Here is a 15,639-nt window from a genome sequence, read left to right on the forward strand (position 1 = left end):
GATTGGCCTACCGTGGAGTGTCCCGTCAACGTATACTGTGGACTTGGAAAAATGCAGGTGGGTTACATTTGCACATGTATCTATACTGTCAGTTTGTGACCGAACGATATCCAGCATATACTTCGGTAATAATTTAATCGCATAATTGTAGAATATCGTATTATTCGTTAAACAGGCGCATGGATTCAATTCACACCTGCGTTCTCCAGCAGTTTCAAAGTTGCGAGCAGCCAAAGTCTTTCAACCTTCTGAGCGATGTCAGGAATTATTACAAAGAGATAACAGGCTGTAAAAACTTACTGAATGCACATACATCAGCGACTGTAGAGACCAATGATGTTGGACGCGATGGCGGTGACAATGTGAAAAGTGATTTCAACAGTAACCAGATTGCAATATAATTGTGTGACCGATTTCTCGGGGCTGCTTGTCCGAATATGGTCAAAGTACGGATAGTGACTACCCAGCGTTTTTTGTCGCTAGATTTTGGTACCGATAGTTAAACTTCACCCAATTACTTCATTATCGATATTCTAATGCAGTTGTTTGACGTAAAAACAATAATGTACGTACCAGTTTTCTGTCCAAAAATCGCATTCTGTTCTGTATTTTCGATACTCATATTCATGTCCCATAATAGTACATTGCATGACAAGTACGGGAAGTAGGTGATACCTGCACGCACGAGTTACGTGTACTATTTTTGACACAAGTGTGGTAAGTTCGCCATAAGATCTGACAAAAGTGGTATTGGTACACAAAGAAAAGCTGATGTAACCTATTGTAACCGATGTTAGTAATCCGAGCATCACCTTCGCTCCTTAGCGCAGCGTTTGTTTCCATCGATTAAAATCCGGTAAATACACAGTGCGCAGCAGTATGTTTTTACAATTCCAGAGATCGCTGTGAAGGTAACATTCATTTACCGCAAGATGTGTCAAAAAATAACTTCCCTGCATCTTCTTCGATCCTGCGACAAGTTTAACTCACATAAAGATGCGTTGCGACGAAGTCGAATTTATAATACCTCTTTAAAAGGCTTAATCCTTTAGCCGAGCTTGATCACAGTTTAAATTCTCTCGCCGAGTGTCATTTTAGGTACAAACATATATATTTGAGTTATTGACATGTCGGCTGCGATCACGAGGTGGCCAAACGGTCACCGAGTCATTCGTACGGCGCAACTCGCAGAGAATACTGCGAAGTTTCATCGATTACCATTGCGTCTTAGGAATTACGTTGAAGTGAATCGAAAAGCATTTAGTATGCGAGTGTGGTACCAATGAAAAAATAAGTTCAAACAAATAATCGTGTGCTCATCATTCAGCTTTATCAAACCTTGCCCGACCCCTCTTGTAAATTTTTCTCATGTCGATCGCCGGAAGACCTCGACACCGAACAACAGGACCCGGTGCCGCAATGAACCGCAAGCTAGGTCCGTCCATCCGTGAAACCACGTATAGTTGTTTGAATATGTTCAAATTGTCAGACATATGATCAGCATATCAATGAAGGATGAAGAAATCTCTCACTCTCGACGAAGTGATCATTGCTGTCATCGATATTTGCCCGAACCATTCACGGCAAATCAGGAACGTGAACGGCATGGATTTCGATTTCCAGATGGGCATCATAAGGTTCGTTTCATGGTCTCGTCCGCGTTGCCGGGCTGGCTAATACACACGTGAATCTGAAAGTGAGTGTGAAGAAATCACGGTGCAAATGCCTAAAGTGTGGCGGTGAGATTTTTTTTCGGAGTGAACGGCGCCGGGCGTAAGGCGACGAATTGCGAGGACGAGCGGAGACGCGTCAGGCTCTGGAGTTCCATCGGCACCCGTCATTTTCATGCTATACAAACATCATACCGTGCGAGTTTGGTATTTGAGACGTCTGTAATGCAATGATTGCGAGAGGACGATTTTCGACAGCCGGGTTATTTGGCGACCCCGCGAATCTCGCCCCAACGAAATCTCCCGTCAATTTCATCGACACTCATCTCCCGCGTATTCCGACACGGCAATCATTCATTCGCTTTCGATACACGGACGGCCGTCATTACTGCGCGGGTTTACTCGACCAGCAAAATCCACCGATAGTACGACCCCGATTTCGTCCAAGGTCGAATGCGCCGCCGATCGCGCAGCGAGTCGAACGATTCTGACGGGTTTTTCCTCCCGGTAGCTACGCTGACATTTTTTTCTCCATTAACGTGACAGGCAGCACTCGTTGAAGAGTATACCTGTAGTTACTCTCACGCGCGTTGTTCCAAAAAGTCAAACATTTTAGTTATTTCAAACAAATATGGTAATATTTCACTCGAGACGTGATGGCGTGAATGCTAAAAATGAAAAATGCGTCCTAGAATATTTCTGTCAGTGTTGAATAAGTTGTACGGAAAATCATACGACAGATGTCGTAAAGTTTGGCGAAGGTTATAAAAGAAATGGTCTCTTGATAATTCCTCTCATGAAAGATCGTTAAGGGGGGGGGGGTAAGGTTTTCAGCGTAAAAAAAAACCAATTTTTTTGTGAATTTTTTTTAAAAGTATGAATTGAGCAAAATTTAGTCAAACCTTTTGCGCATTATTAGGTATACTTTTAAAAATATTCTGTAATTTTTTCATGCGGAAATATTCAAAAACAAGCCGGTGACAGAACTTGCCCCAGAACGTCTCAGAAAAAGAACAATTTGCGGTCTTCACTATGTCTCGGTCGGAAGTTATCTGATACCAAAAACCATTGGAATTTAGTCAAAGTATCATCAAATTCTCCCGCCAACGTTCTTTGATTATTTTTTTTTTTTCAATCAAAAATTTTTGGCGGCCATCTGAAGTGTAAACTGCTATTTTTCACGAAAAATCCCGCCATTTCGTGGGTGGGAAACACCCTTAATGTGAAAAAAAAAATTTCAACCACACGTTGGGGGGAGGTATTTTATATGTGGAAAATGGGTACCATGTTTGAAATGAATCGGTCAAGTAGTTTTCAGATGGCAGTGAACACGGACTTTGGAAAAGGAGTTTTGAGAGAAAATCACAAGCGCACGATCGAACGTCCAACGACAAACTGACGCACGTCTCTCGTTTTAAAATATTGTGCAGTGTATAGTATGTATAGACAAGAATAAAATATGTCTTTATGGCTTTACTTACCTGTCTTTACTGAATAAAATATTCTCGAAACAGAATAATGGACCAGAACGATAAAAGTAAATAACCTGTATACCTGCTGTCAGAGCTAAAGTGTTGAAGGGCGGGAGAATAACTAGACAATAACTTCAAGAGTTTTGCTCAGATCGACTTAAAATTTTGGGAATATATTTTTGAAATGTTTATAAATAAGATAAGCTAAAAAAAAATTCCATTTTTCGTAACTGCAAAACCGTACCCCCCCCCCCTTAAGCCTCAAACTTCACCATCCCAGCTATCACCCCCCAGCTGATACGCGGGTATGGACCTCGCGACTTATCAATCTTGACTCACTTGCTTCTTGGAATTTGAACCGTGACGTCGATATTTTTGGTGATCCAAAAAAATTTCCATGATCAATGTACACTGTCAATCACAAAATTGTGTTGAAATATTTATCAACTCTGGCAACTTTGGATCTGCGGATTGTGGACTGACAATTGATTAAAAGACGCAGAATAGTGAAAATAAAGGAGATAAGCTCAGTCCAGTATTTTGTCGTCACTCCCTCGAAAACGATTGCATTTAGAAGTGAAAATGAAAATTACCACCATGAGATATGCGAGATACTGATTTTGTCGAATAATAATACACTATGTAACAAGGGAATAAAGTCGAGTTTTTTTCGTGGGTTGATTATGGGACTTTATTTCCGACTCAATTTTTGCCGCAATATTAGTTTGAAAATTGGGACTTTTGAAATCGGTACATATTTCCCGCAAATCCGTCTTACAAGGGGAGTGTCAAACTTGGGAATCACAGATTTCCATCACTTTTATATATATTGTAGGGCAGGGTCCCCTCAATAAATATATAAAGCGGCAAGACGCCATTCGTTTTTATTATTGAGAAATTTCAACTCAAAGTTCTATATGTAACTTAAGTAGAAGGAACCTTTTTACCGGTTGCAGCAATAGTTCCGTGGCGTAGCGGTAACGCTCTTGCTTACTGAGGGACCGAACGGCTGTTCAAGTTCCGTTAGAGGTACTTTTTTTTTTTTTTTTGTAAATTATTTAATAGAAAAATAAATAATTAATAATTAATATTCCTATAAATTATTTTTTTATTTTTAAGTTAGGAAAAAATACAAAAAATGATAAACATAGGATTTGTAATAATTATAATAACAAAGTAATCAATATTATCAAAAATAAAGTCGCTCAGTAAGCAAGAGCGTTACCGCTACGCCACGGAACTATTGCTGCAACCGGTAAAAAGGTTCCTTCTACTTAAGTTACATATAGAACTTTGAGTTGAAATTTCTCAATAATAAAAACGAATGGCGTCTTGCCGCTTTATATATTTATTGAGGGGACCCTGCCCTACAATATATATAAAAGTGATGGAAATCTGTGATTCCCAAGTTTGACACTCTCCTTGTTAGGGAGAAACATACCACTTTCATCGCGCTTTTGAGGTTGAATAAGTTAATTCTGCGGTCAAGTAGAGCATAAAGTTAATAATCTACTTTTCATCGACTAAACCCGAAATACATTTCCTACTCGAATTGTACATCAATGCAAAGGCTACCATTCAAGGGCAATACTGAGGCCGTGAGTTCCTATATCGCAGGATTCTCCAGTCGTGGAGATTTAAAAAGCTTACCAAGCTTTATACGACGATTATCTCATTGACACTTTATCATTGACGTGAACTGATGAAGAAATTATCAAAACATGAATTTATCGCAGAGAAAATCTCAAATGTCAGCCCGAAGTGCGTTGCAATACCTTTCGCTACACAGTGGTGTTTATTACATGAATGAAACCGGAAACGAACATTGAAGACCGTAAGGAAAACAAACATTATTCAGAACTTGACCCAGGAAAGCATTTAAAATCAATCATCCAAGTTTCTGCTCAGCATCGTAAGTCTCAGAGTGACAATTCATACCTCGATCGAAGAACACAAGTACATGCATTTCACGTGAAATGTTGTGGAGTAACACGATTCTGCGTCTCTGTGATTTGCAATCCATAAGTCTGACATTTCGTAAAACTCGCACCGTCGACACTAACTGCATATTTTACGTATAGTTTATGCGTAGCGATAAGACAGAAAACGTTTTAATTCGAATGTACGAGAAAGAACTTTGGCGACATCGGGTGATGTTGCCGGAGATCAAACGAACATTGACTTGGCTGTTAATCCGATGCCCTGTACTTTGATAATAGCACAGGTCAAAGCTGTATCTTCGTTGAAACTGCTAGCCGTCAGGTTCGGATATCTTGACCTCTGTGTGGATTATACGATTAGCGCGTATGTATAAAAGCGGGATAGTCTTCAATTCAAAGTTCGTTATTGACTACAGTTCGACCACAGAAGAAGTTGGTCTCGGTTATTAAGATTCGTAACGACGTGAGTTTCAGTACTGAATTCGTGAGGCGTAGTCAAGAGTCTTACTTCTGGTTGTCACAATGAAGATTTTCGTTGCATTTTTATTCGTTCACCTGATTGCTGGTAAGCCAACTTGTGAAACTATACGGCAAGACAAGCAGACTTGAACTCGATCGAATTTAGCCTCAACTTCGACGTATAACTGTGCGATATAGTTTTGAGCATCTCAGAATCAAGTGACTGACGGTTCTAGCATCTCATCTATTGAATACTATTCAAGTTTAAGTTATCAACATTCGTGATTTTTTACTAGCTAGTAAAATAAGCCGTTCCAATATTTGGTTGTTGTTTCACCTTCACCTGTGATTCACTTTCATTTCGTAGACCATGTTTTGCTTTCGTTCCTATACGCTTTCACTCTGTTACAGGAATCTTATGTTCCGAGGCTACTAAACCAAAAAATGCACTACATCCAGAGGTTCTTGTGGAATCGTACATCAACATGCTGAGAGCCCTTCGTTTATACCGTTTGGATGATCTCGGTGAGGCCGTCAAGCAAGCCGTAATCGACAAGTGCAAGAAGAATGGTGGACCAAAGGCATTCGACGATGCGAAGGAAAGCCTGCTGAGCCTGCAAAATTCGATAGATTCCCTGATCAACGACACTGCGAATCAGGTTCTGCTTGTCGGCTCAGAATCATGGAACGCGCAGGAACAGATACCGAGACTTTGTGACACGTATATGACTGTCTTGAACCAGACGAAGCCAGCTCTAAATTCAGTCAGACCTTGTCTGGACGAAGCGGAACGCGCGTCTGCCAACAACGCGTACAACATGATATTTGTAGGTGGGGATTTCTTCTGCAGGAACAACGGAAGTAACCTTATTTGTAAGTTCATTTAATACACATATCGTATGCATGGATCTTTTTTGTGGAGATTGAAATGTCCTCACAAACATATGCACGTAGTTATGAACCTAAACTGCTCGCTATGGAGTGTACTAATCTAGCAATAAACCGACTCTACTTTCGTCTTGGAAACCGAAAAATGTAAAAGTGTGCATGAAAAATACCACTTCTTGGTTGGTTCCGAACCTACGGCTCCGTGAAATTCATTCGCGTGGATGCAGAATCATTCTTGAAGGTACGCCACCAAAGGTTCAAATATAAAAATTGAGAAGGCGAAAAGCGATTATGCAAATCCAACAGGTTTCAACGTTTTCGAATTATTTAACTTGTTGTAAATTTGTATAACGTTGTCTTTTTTTGTCCAAGCATTTTACACGGCTCGTGGATTTGAGTGTATCGCTAACCTTCCTCGGAGAAAATGTTCGGTAGAAATGCCGCCCCGCGATATTCCCGTCCTCACCGACGGCGTGCGGATTGCTGGTGTTCCATGGTCTTACGAACCATCCCACCCAAGCCTGCGCGAATGCAGGTAAGTGAAAGATCAGAAAATTGTTGCCGTTATACTATACTCCAGCAGCATATGCTGCAGTGAAAGTTTTGCTCAACATTGACTGGTCATTATCATAAATCGACCTACAGGACTCTGCGGACAATCAAAATCTGCACGGCCGAAAGATTGAGTGGATGCGCACAACCGGAACCTGCCAATTTGATGAATTCTGTATTTGATACTACTGAAAAAGCAGGAGGCTGTGAAATCAAACTCAATGCCGAAGCATCCTCTGCGGCCTGAGGATGAGATGACTGCAAAGGCTGTAGGAGGAAGGTGGGACCTTCCCCATTCCGCAAGATTTTCAATGTAGATTTAGTGCAGTATGCAGAACACGTGAAGTGATATTTTGATCGATGGGCTTGGAATCTTGTGGAATACTTTATTAATACATATATAAATATATATATAGGATAGGACCTCAACGGATAATGTATGATAAATATCAATTATTTTCTGACGATCGATATTCGCCATGAATCTTACCCTGAAACATCCCTCGATCATTTTGAGACGAAGAGCAGGATGCGCGTTACGACCAAGAAAGCAGGAATAACCCAGATGAGAAGCAGTGAGTTAAAACCGACGTGACGTGTCTCTTTGACGGAATTTCGTCATTTGAATTCCTTGGTATAGTTTATGACGTAAGGTTCACATCTCTTATTGAAAAACGATCCGTTAATTGAGAGGCCATAAAACGGATGGGGCTGGCTCTGAATTCTAGAGCTAATTTTCCATTTCACGTTGAGTCGAATGTCAATTAAAATCAGCATGATACAGTGAATAGGTATTAAACATACGAAAATTTTTCAAGCAGCGAACAATTTATTATGAAAATCGAGGAAAAAGTATCTGTGAGAAAATCGCTGAAAGCCTCAACGTCGACTACAGTTTGCATGAAATGCACCAGATGCGAATCGCCTGACGTGAATATCTTGCGCTTTTCGAAGCTGGAAAGAATTCTCCGCACGTCCAGTCGCAGATTCACCTTCGGAATCTGAGCCGGCTGAACGACCCAACTTCTAGTTCTCAACCCTGGTAAGACGATCTACGCAGACTTGCTATTGATACCCGCCTTTTGCCGCCTTTTTTTTATTCCTTGGCAAATATCGAAAACGACACATTTCTTATAAGCGTGTGTATTCGTGTTTGGTAAAAGTTTCGATATAAATAGTTGAAGTCTTTTCAAAGAGTAGCTTTAAATTCTGATGACCGAATCTTGGTAGTAAGAATACAATTCGAGACGTATAGAATGAAACATTTCATTTCATACATTTGAATATGGTCCCTACATCACAGCAAGTATTTCGAATTCAGTCCAAAAAACTAGACACAAGATATGATAAGTGAAAAGATATGAATACGAAAATACTAGACTCTTCTAACAGAGTATAATTTCAAAACCGCAATCTTGGAGGCGATTGTGAGTCGCTCATTCCGGATCGAGGGGTCGGTAAAGAAATTCCCAGGGTTACTTGAGAGAAAAAAGGTAGAAAATATTCGGCGGCCGAGCGAGTATCATCAAAGGGGAGAGATAGATAGATAGATGGATCGAGTTTATTATGCCATGAGCCGCTTGGGCTTTAAGGCAAACAAAAAGGCGATCAGTGGAGGAACTTCAAAGATCGATGCAGGTAATTTTGATACATAGGTAGAGACATAGAATACAAGAACCGGATTGTACAATAGATCCAGTGATAGTAGTATAACATAACAAAAGTATAACACAATAAAAAGGATATATTACTGACCACCGAACCAGAAAGATGAAGTAAATAAATAGCTAACTAATAATAGATATACAGACTAGAGTTCCTAATCGTTGAAAATGATGAATGGTTTATAGTTTAAAGAACCGACGGTAGGAATAAAATAACAGTGCACAATTAGACAGATACAGGATAAGAATAGGTAGTACAAGAAAATATATAAAATAAATTAAGAGTAGTAATAAAATTAAGAATAACAATGAGAATGAACGTAAAATATAATAAAACGGAAATAGAAATACATTGAGAAGTAGTAGAGAGAGAGAGAGAGAGAGACGGTGGAGAATATACCGGAAGCCGACAAATAACTCGGACTGTCCTCTGCTCTGCAGATGCGTCGGCAAATCCGGTTTCGAGGCGAAATCAAGTGCTCGTAACGCACCCGCTGTTGTGCGAATTCCGCCGTCAGTCGCGTCAGCCAGAGAATCCGACCGAATGAACCCGCGACAAGACTCGCGCGTCGATATTTTGCGGCTGCCCGAACGTCTTTCCAACTACATATAATCCGCGGGCTGTTGCGCCAAATATGGATGCGAATACACGGAATATCGGTGTTCAGATCAGAGCGGTCAGGTTTGTGATTTAATGCTCTCGTCGCTGCGTTGTTACACGGAATAAAACTGCAGCGTAATACGAAATTTGACACGATTTTTCAATTACTTGCATTTTTATTTCAGCGATGCGTTGTCAAGGCCGGCAACAAGTTTTGCTTAAGTATGAAGCTTATTCCACTGTCGGCTGACTCGTTCGTCAATCTGTTATCGCTTCGGTCAAATTTGATGAATAACTTGAAACAAATATAAGCCGGGCTTTTCAACCGCCTAAGAAATTAATTAAATAGTCGATTTGGTAAACACAAATTGAATATCAGTAGTCATTTGTGAACTTTACAGATTATTTTGAGCTTTGGGAATTCATCGACCATACCATAGTCGTCGGGGGATTGAAAATTCACCAAGGTTTTGCAATGAAAATGATCGCAGTGTGTTGTATATTCTACATGAAGAAAAAATAAATTATCAACCATAAAGCGATTGCGAGATCAAAATGCATAGTTTTTTTTTCTGTGGAAACCCCATTTTATTTCTTTTTCTTCCGTACTCGAATTCAGCATCCTTTAAAATAATTTCTCTGTTCTAGTCCTGTTTCCTACAATAATTTCAACTCACATCAAAATACACTGTAAATTATATTTGTGCGAATTCGCGATCATACGACGAACAGCGAATCTGTTACAATGATTGACAGCTTTGAAATATTAATGAACGCGAGTCTCACGGAAAAATAAATTTATTTTATCACGTCTTGGAAGGCCGGCCGTTTCATTCCACAGACTCCACATCCAGGACCCTGAATCACACCGTGGATATCCTCGTACCGCGGCTCACGAGCGCAAGGCGATTGGGAGAAAAAGCATTCTAATTTCTTTCCGCCTTATCGGAGAGAAAGATTTCACCGACGTTACGGTAGTTCGAATCACCGGGTTCATCTCTCGCGTTAAATTCGTGGCTGAGTGTTGGCCCACTTCTTCCTGAACCGGAATTTTTGAACCCTTCACGTGTGAATGTTCCCCCTCAACAATTAGTCTGATAATTATTATCCTCTACTCCAGCGGTCTGCGATCATGATCGTTGTTATGACTAATACTATACCCGTACGTGCCCGTGTGATAGATTGTAAGCGTGTAGGTACGAAAATTTCAACCAAAGTTGGCGGAAATGGAATGGCAGATTCAGAGGAAACGCAAAATAAGCATAAGAATGTGTCTTCGCCACCTCAGTGACGCGATGACGCTACCAGAAGATCCATCACAGGACTCACGAGAACCTGGCTTCTAAGTACTTGCAGATCCATAGAAATGTTAGAGGATATTCAATACTTATTGTAAGTAGAAGTGAGGCCTGGAGATTTCTTTGTAATGAATTGCGAGGGTGAGTGAACTCGTAACAGGTTCTGGAGTTCCATCGGCACCCGTCATTTTCACGCAATACAAACATCATACCGTGCGAGTTTGGTATTTGAGACGTCTGTAATGCAATGATTGCGAGAGGACGATTTTCGACAGCCGGGTTATTCGGCGACCCCGCGAATCTCGCCCCAACGAAATCTCCCGTCAATTTCATCGACACTCATCTCCCGCGTATTCCGACACGGCAATCATTCATTCGCTTTTGATACACGGACGGCCGTCATTACTGCGCGGGTTTACTCGACCAGCAAAATCCACCGATAGTACGACCCCGATTTCGTCCAAGGTCGAATGCGCCGCCGATCGCGCAGCGAGTCGAACGATTCTGACGGGTTTTTCCTCCCGGTAGCTACGCTGACATTTTTTTCTCCATTAACGTGACAGGCAGCACTCGTTGAAGAGTATACCTGTAGTTTCTCTTACGCGCGTTGTTCCAGAAAGTCAAACATTTTAGTTATTTCAAACAAATATGGTAATATTTCACTCGAGACGTGATCGCGTGAATGCTAAAACTGAAAAATGCGTACTAGAATATTTCTGTCAATGTTGAATAAGTTGTACGGAAAATCATACGACAGATGTCGTAAAGTTTGGCGAAGGTTATAAAAGAAATGGTCTCTTGATAATTCCTCTCGTGAAAGATCGTTAAGGGGGGGGGGGTAAGGTTTTCAGCGTAAAAAAAACCAATTTTTTTGTGAATTTTTTTTAAAAGTATGGATTGAGCAAAATTTAGTCAAACCTTTTGTGCACTATTGAGTATACTTTTAAAAATATTCTGTAATTTTTTCATGCGGAAATATTGAAAAACAAGCCGATGACAGAGCTTGCCCCAGAACGTCTCAGAAAAAAAACAATTTGCGGTCTTCACTATGTTTCGGTCTGAAGTTATCTGATATCAAAAACCATTAGAATTTAGTCAAAGTATCATCAAATCCTCCCGCCAACGTTCTTCGATTATTTTTTTTTTTTATTCATAAATATTTGGCGGCCATCTGAAGTGAAACCTGCTACTTTTTACTAAAAATTCCGCCATTTTGTGAGTGGAAAACCCCGTTAATGCGAAAAAAAAATTTTCACTACACGTTGGGGGGAGGTATTTTATATAAATGAAATGTGTACCAAGTTTGAAATGAATCGGTCAAGTAGTTTTCAAATGGCAGTGAACACGGACTTTGAAAAAGTAGTTTTGAGAGAAAATCACAAGCGCACGATCGAACGCACAACGACAAACTGACGATCGTCTCTCGTTTTAAAATATTGTTCAGTGTATAATATATACATACAAGAATAAAATATGTCTTTATGGCTTTACTTACCTGTCTTTACTGAATGAAATATTTAGTCGATTTTTCAAAAGTGCAAAACCGCACCCCCCCCCCCCCCCCCCCCTCAAGCCTAAGACTTCAACATCCCAGCTATCACCCCCCAACTGATACGCGGGTATTAACCTCGCGACTTATCAATCTTGACTCACTTGCTTCTTGGAATTTGAACCGTAACGTCGATATTTGTGGGGATCCAAAAAAATTTCCATGATCAATGTACACTGTCGATCACAAAATTGTGTTGAAATATTTGTCAACTCTGGCAACTTTGCATCTGCAGATTGTGGACTGACAATTGATTAAAAGACGTAGAATAGTGAAAATAAAGGAGATAAGCTCAGTCCAGAATTTTGTCGTCACTCCCTCGAAAACGATTGCATTTAGAAGTGAAAATGAAAATTACCACCATGAGATATGCGAGATACTGATTTTGTCGAATAATAATACACTATGTAACAAGGGAATAAAGTCGAGTTTTTTTCCTGGGTTGAATATGGGACTTTATTTCCGACTCAATTTTTGCCGCAATATTTGTTTGAAAATTGGGACTTTTGAATTCGGTACATATTTCCCGCAAATCCGTCTTAGGGAGAAACATACCACTTTCATCGCGCTTTTGAGGTCAAATAAGTTAATTCTATGGTTAAGTCAAGCATAAAGTTAGTAATCTACTTTTTATCGACTGAACCGGAAGTACATTTTCTACTCGAATTGTACATCAATGAATAGGCTACCATTCAAGGACAATACTAAGGCCGTGAGTTCTTACATCGCAGGATTTTCCAGTCGTGGAAATTTAAAAAGCTTACCAAACTTTATACGACGATCATCTCATTGACACTTCATCATTGATGTGAACTGATGAAAAAATTATCAAAACATGAATTTATCGCAGAGAAAATCTCAAATGTCAGCCCGAAGTGCGCTGCAATATCTTTCGCTACGCAGTGGTGTTTGTCACATGAATGAAAGCGGAAACGAACATTGAAGACCGTGAGGAAAACAAACATCATTCAGAACTTGACCCAGGAAAGCATTTAAAATCAATGATCCAACTTTCTGCTCAGCATCGTAAGTCTCAGAGTGACAATTCATACCTCGATCGAAGAACTCGAGTACATGCATTTCACGTGGAATGTTGTGGAGTAACACGATTCTGCGTCTCTGTGATTTGCAATCCATAAGTCTGACATTTCGTAAAACACGCACCGCCGACACTAACTGCATATTTTACGTATAGTTCACGTGTAGCGATAAGGCAGAAAACGTTTCAATTCGAATGTACGAGAAAGAACTTTGGCCACATCGGATGATGTTGCCGGAGATCAAACGAACATTGACTTGGCTGTTAATCCGATGCCCTGTACTTTGATAATAGCACAGGTCAAAGCTGTATCTTCGTTGAAACTGCTAGCCGTCAGGTTTGGATATCTTGACCTCTGTGTGGATTATACGATTAGCGTGTGTGTATAAAAGCTGGTTACTCTTTAATTCAAAGTTCGTTATTGACTACAGTTCGACCACAGAAGAAGTTGGTCTCGGTTATTAAGATTCGTAACGACGTGAGTTTCAGTACTGAATTCGTGAGGCGTAGTCAAGAGTCTTACTTCTGGTTGTCACGATGAAGATTTTCGTTGCATTTTTATTCGTTCACCTGATTGCTGGTAAGCCAACTTGTGAAACTATACGGCAAGACAAGTAGACTTAAACTTGATCGAATTTAGCCGCAACTTCGACGTATAACTGTGCGATATAGTTTCGAGCATCTCAGAATCAAGTGACTGACGCTTCTAGCATCTAATCTGTTGAATACTATTTAAGTTCAAGTCGACAACACTTCGTGATTTGTCACTAGCTCGTAAAATAAGCCGTTCCAATATTTGGTTGTTGTTCCACCTTCACCTGTGATTCACTTTCATTTCGTAGACCATGTTTTGCTTTCGTTCCTATACGCTTCCACTCTGTTACAGGAATCTTATGTTCCGAGGCTACTAAACCGAAAAATACACGAAATCCAGAGATGCTTGCAGAATTTTACATCGACATGCTGAGAGCCCTTCGTTTATACCATTTGAATAATTATGATGAGGCCGTCAAGCAAGCCGTAATCGACAAGTGCAAGAAGAATGGTGGACCAAAGGCATTCGACGATGCCAAGGAAAGCCTGCTGAGCCTGCAAAATTCGATAGATTCCTTGGTCAACGACACTATAAATCAGGTTCTGCTTGTCGGCGTAGAATCATGGAACGGGCAGGAACAGATACCGAGACTTTGTGACACGTATATGACTGTGTTAAACTCGACGAAGCTAGCTCTAAATTCAGTCAGACCTTGTCTGGACGAAGCGGAACGCGCGACTGCCAACATCATGTACAACATGAGATTTGCAGCTGCGGATTCCGTCTGCGGGAACAACGGAAGTAACCTTATTTGTAAGTTTATTTACTACACATATAGATGCATGGATCTTTTTTGTGGATATTGAAATGCCCTCACAAACATATGCACGTAGTTGTAAAACTAAACTGCTCGCTATAGAGTGTACTAATCTAGCAATAAACCGACTCTACTTTCGTCTTGGAAACCGAAAAATGTAAAAATGTACACGAAAAATATCACTTCTTGGTTGGTTCCGAACCTACGGCTCCGTGAAATTCGTTCCCGTTAATGCGGAATAAATCTTGAAGATACGCCACCGAAGGTTTAGATATGAAAATTGAAAAGGCGAAAAACGATTATGCAAATCCACCAGGTTACAACGTTTTGAAAATTGTTTAACCTCTTGTAAATTCACATAACGTTGTCTTTTTTTATCCAAGCATTTTACACGGCTCGTGGATTTGAGTGTTTCGTTCACCATTATCCCAGAAACTGTTCGGTACAAATGCCGCCCCGCAATAATTCCATCGTCCTCACTGACGGCGCACGGATTGCTGGTGCTCCATGGTCTTATGAACCATCCTACCCAAGCCTGAACGAATGCAAGTAAGTGAAAGATCAGAAAATTGTTGCCGTTATATTATACTCCAGCAGCATATGCTGCAGTGAAAGTTTTGCTCAAAATTGACTGATCATTATCATAAATCGACCAACAGGAGTATTCGAACGGCCAAAATCTGCACGCTCGAAAAATTGAGTGAATGCGAACAACCGCAACCTGCCACTGTGACGACTTCTGTATATGATGCTGTCGAAAAAGCAACAGGCTGTGAAAACATACTCAATGCCGAAGCATCCTCTGCAGCCTGAGGATAAGATGACTGCAAAGGCTGTAGGAGGAAGGTGGGACCTTCCCCATTTCGCAAGATTTTCAATGTAGAATTAGTGCAGTATGCAGAACACGCAAAGTGATATTTTGATCGATGGGCTTCGAATCTTGTGGAATACTTTATTAAACCGTCTATGTGTATGTATATGTATATACACAACGAATAATGTATGATAAATATCAACTATTTTCTGACGATCGATATTCACCATGAATCTTACCGTGAAAAATCCCTTGATCATTTTGAGACGAAGAGCAGGCTGCGCGTTACGACCGAGAAAGCAGGAATAACCCAGACGAGAAGCAGTGAGTTAAAACCGACG

General features: G+C 40.4%; 2 protein-coding genes across 18 annotated transcripts in view; one reads left to right on the plus strand and one right to left on the minus strand.

The window, feature by feature from the left end:
• Positions 1–15,639, minus strand: part of LOC107221776 (pleckstrin homology domain-containing family G member 5) — a 164,319-nt gene that overhangs the window by 72,624 nt on the left and 76,056 nt on the right. The window lies entirely within an intron of this gene.
• On the plus strand, positions 5,474–15,511 carry LOC124294133. Of its 3 annotated transcripts, none has more exons than XM_046738174.1 (4): positions 5,474–5,647; positions 5,953–6,414; positions 6,802–6,964; positions 7,075–7,452. In XM_046738174.1, exons 1-4 carry the CDS (start codon positions 5,605–5,607, stop codon positions 7,226–7,228), a joined length of 822 nt encoding a protein of 273 aa, XP_046594130.1. In that variant the 5' UTR covers positions 5,474–5,604; the 3' UTR covers positions 7,229–7,452. The 3 variants fall into 3 exon arrangements, with proteins under 3 accessions (XP_046594130.1, XP_046594128.1, XP_046594127.1); XM_046738172.1 differs by lacking the exons at positions 5,953–6,414; positions 6,802–6,964; positions 7,075–7,452 and adding exons at positions 14,019–14,480; positions 14,868–15,033; positions 15,144–15,511 and having other exon boundaries at positions 5,476–5,647; XM_046738171.1 differs by lacking the exons at positions 5,474–5,647; positions 5,953–6,414; positions 6,802–6,964; positions 7,075–7,452 and adding exons at positions 13,542–13,712; positions 14,019–14,480; positions 14,868–15,033; positions 15,144–15,511.

Source organism: Neodiprion lecontei, chromosome 4 (genome assembly GCF_021901455.1).
Source record: "Neodiprion lecontei isolate iyNeoLeco1 chromosome 4, iyNeoLeco1.1, whole genome shotgun sequence".
Classification (NCBI taxonomy): domain Eukaryota; kingdom Metazoa; phylum Arthropoda; class Insecta; order Hymenoptera; family Diprionidae; genus Neodiprion; species Neodiprion lecontei.

Excerpts from the sequence above, each read along its gene's own strand:
- LOC124294133 (XM_046738172.1), top strand. The coding sequence starts at position 5,605 with ATGAAGATTTTCGTTGCATTTTTATTCGTTCACCTGATTGCTG. Across the intron at positions 5,648-14,018 it reads ATTCGTTCACCTGATTGCTG|GAATCTTATGTTCCGAGGCT; the intron begins GTAAGCCAACTT and ends ACTCTGTTACAG. Across the intron at positions 14,481-14,867 it reads CAACGGAAGTAACCTTATTT|CATTTTACACGGCTCGTGGA; the intron begins GTAAGTTTATTT and ends TTTTTATCCAAG.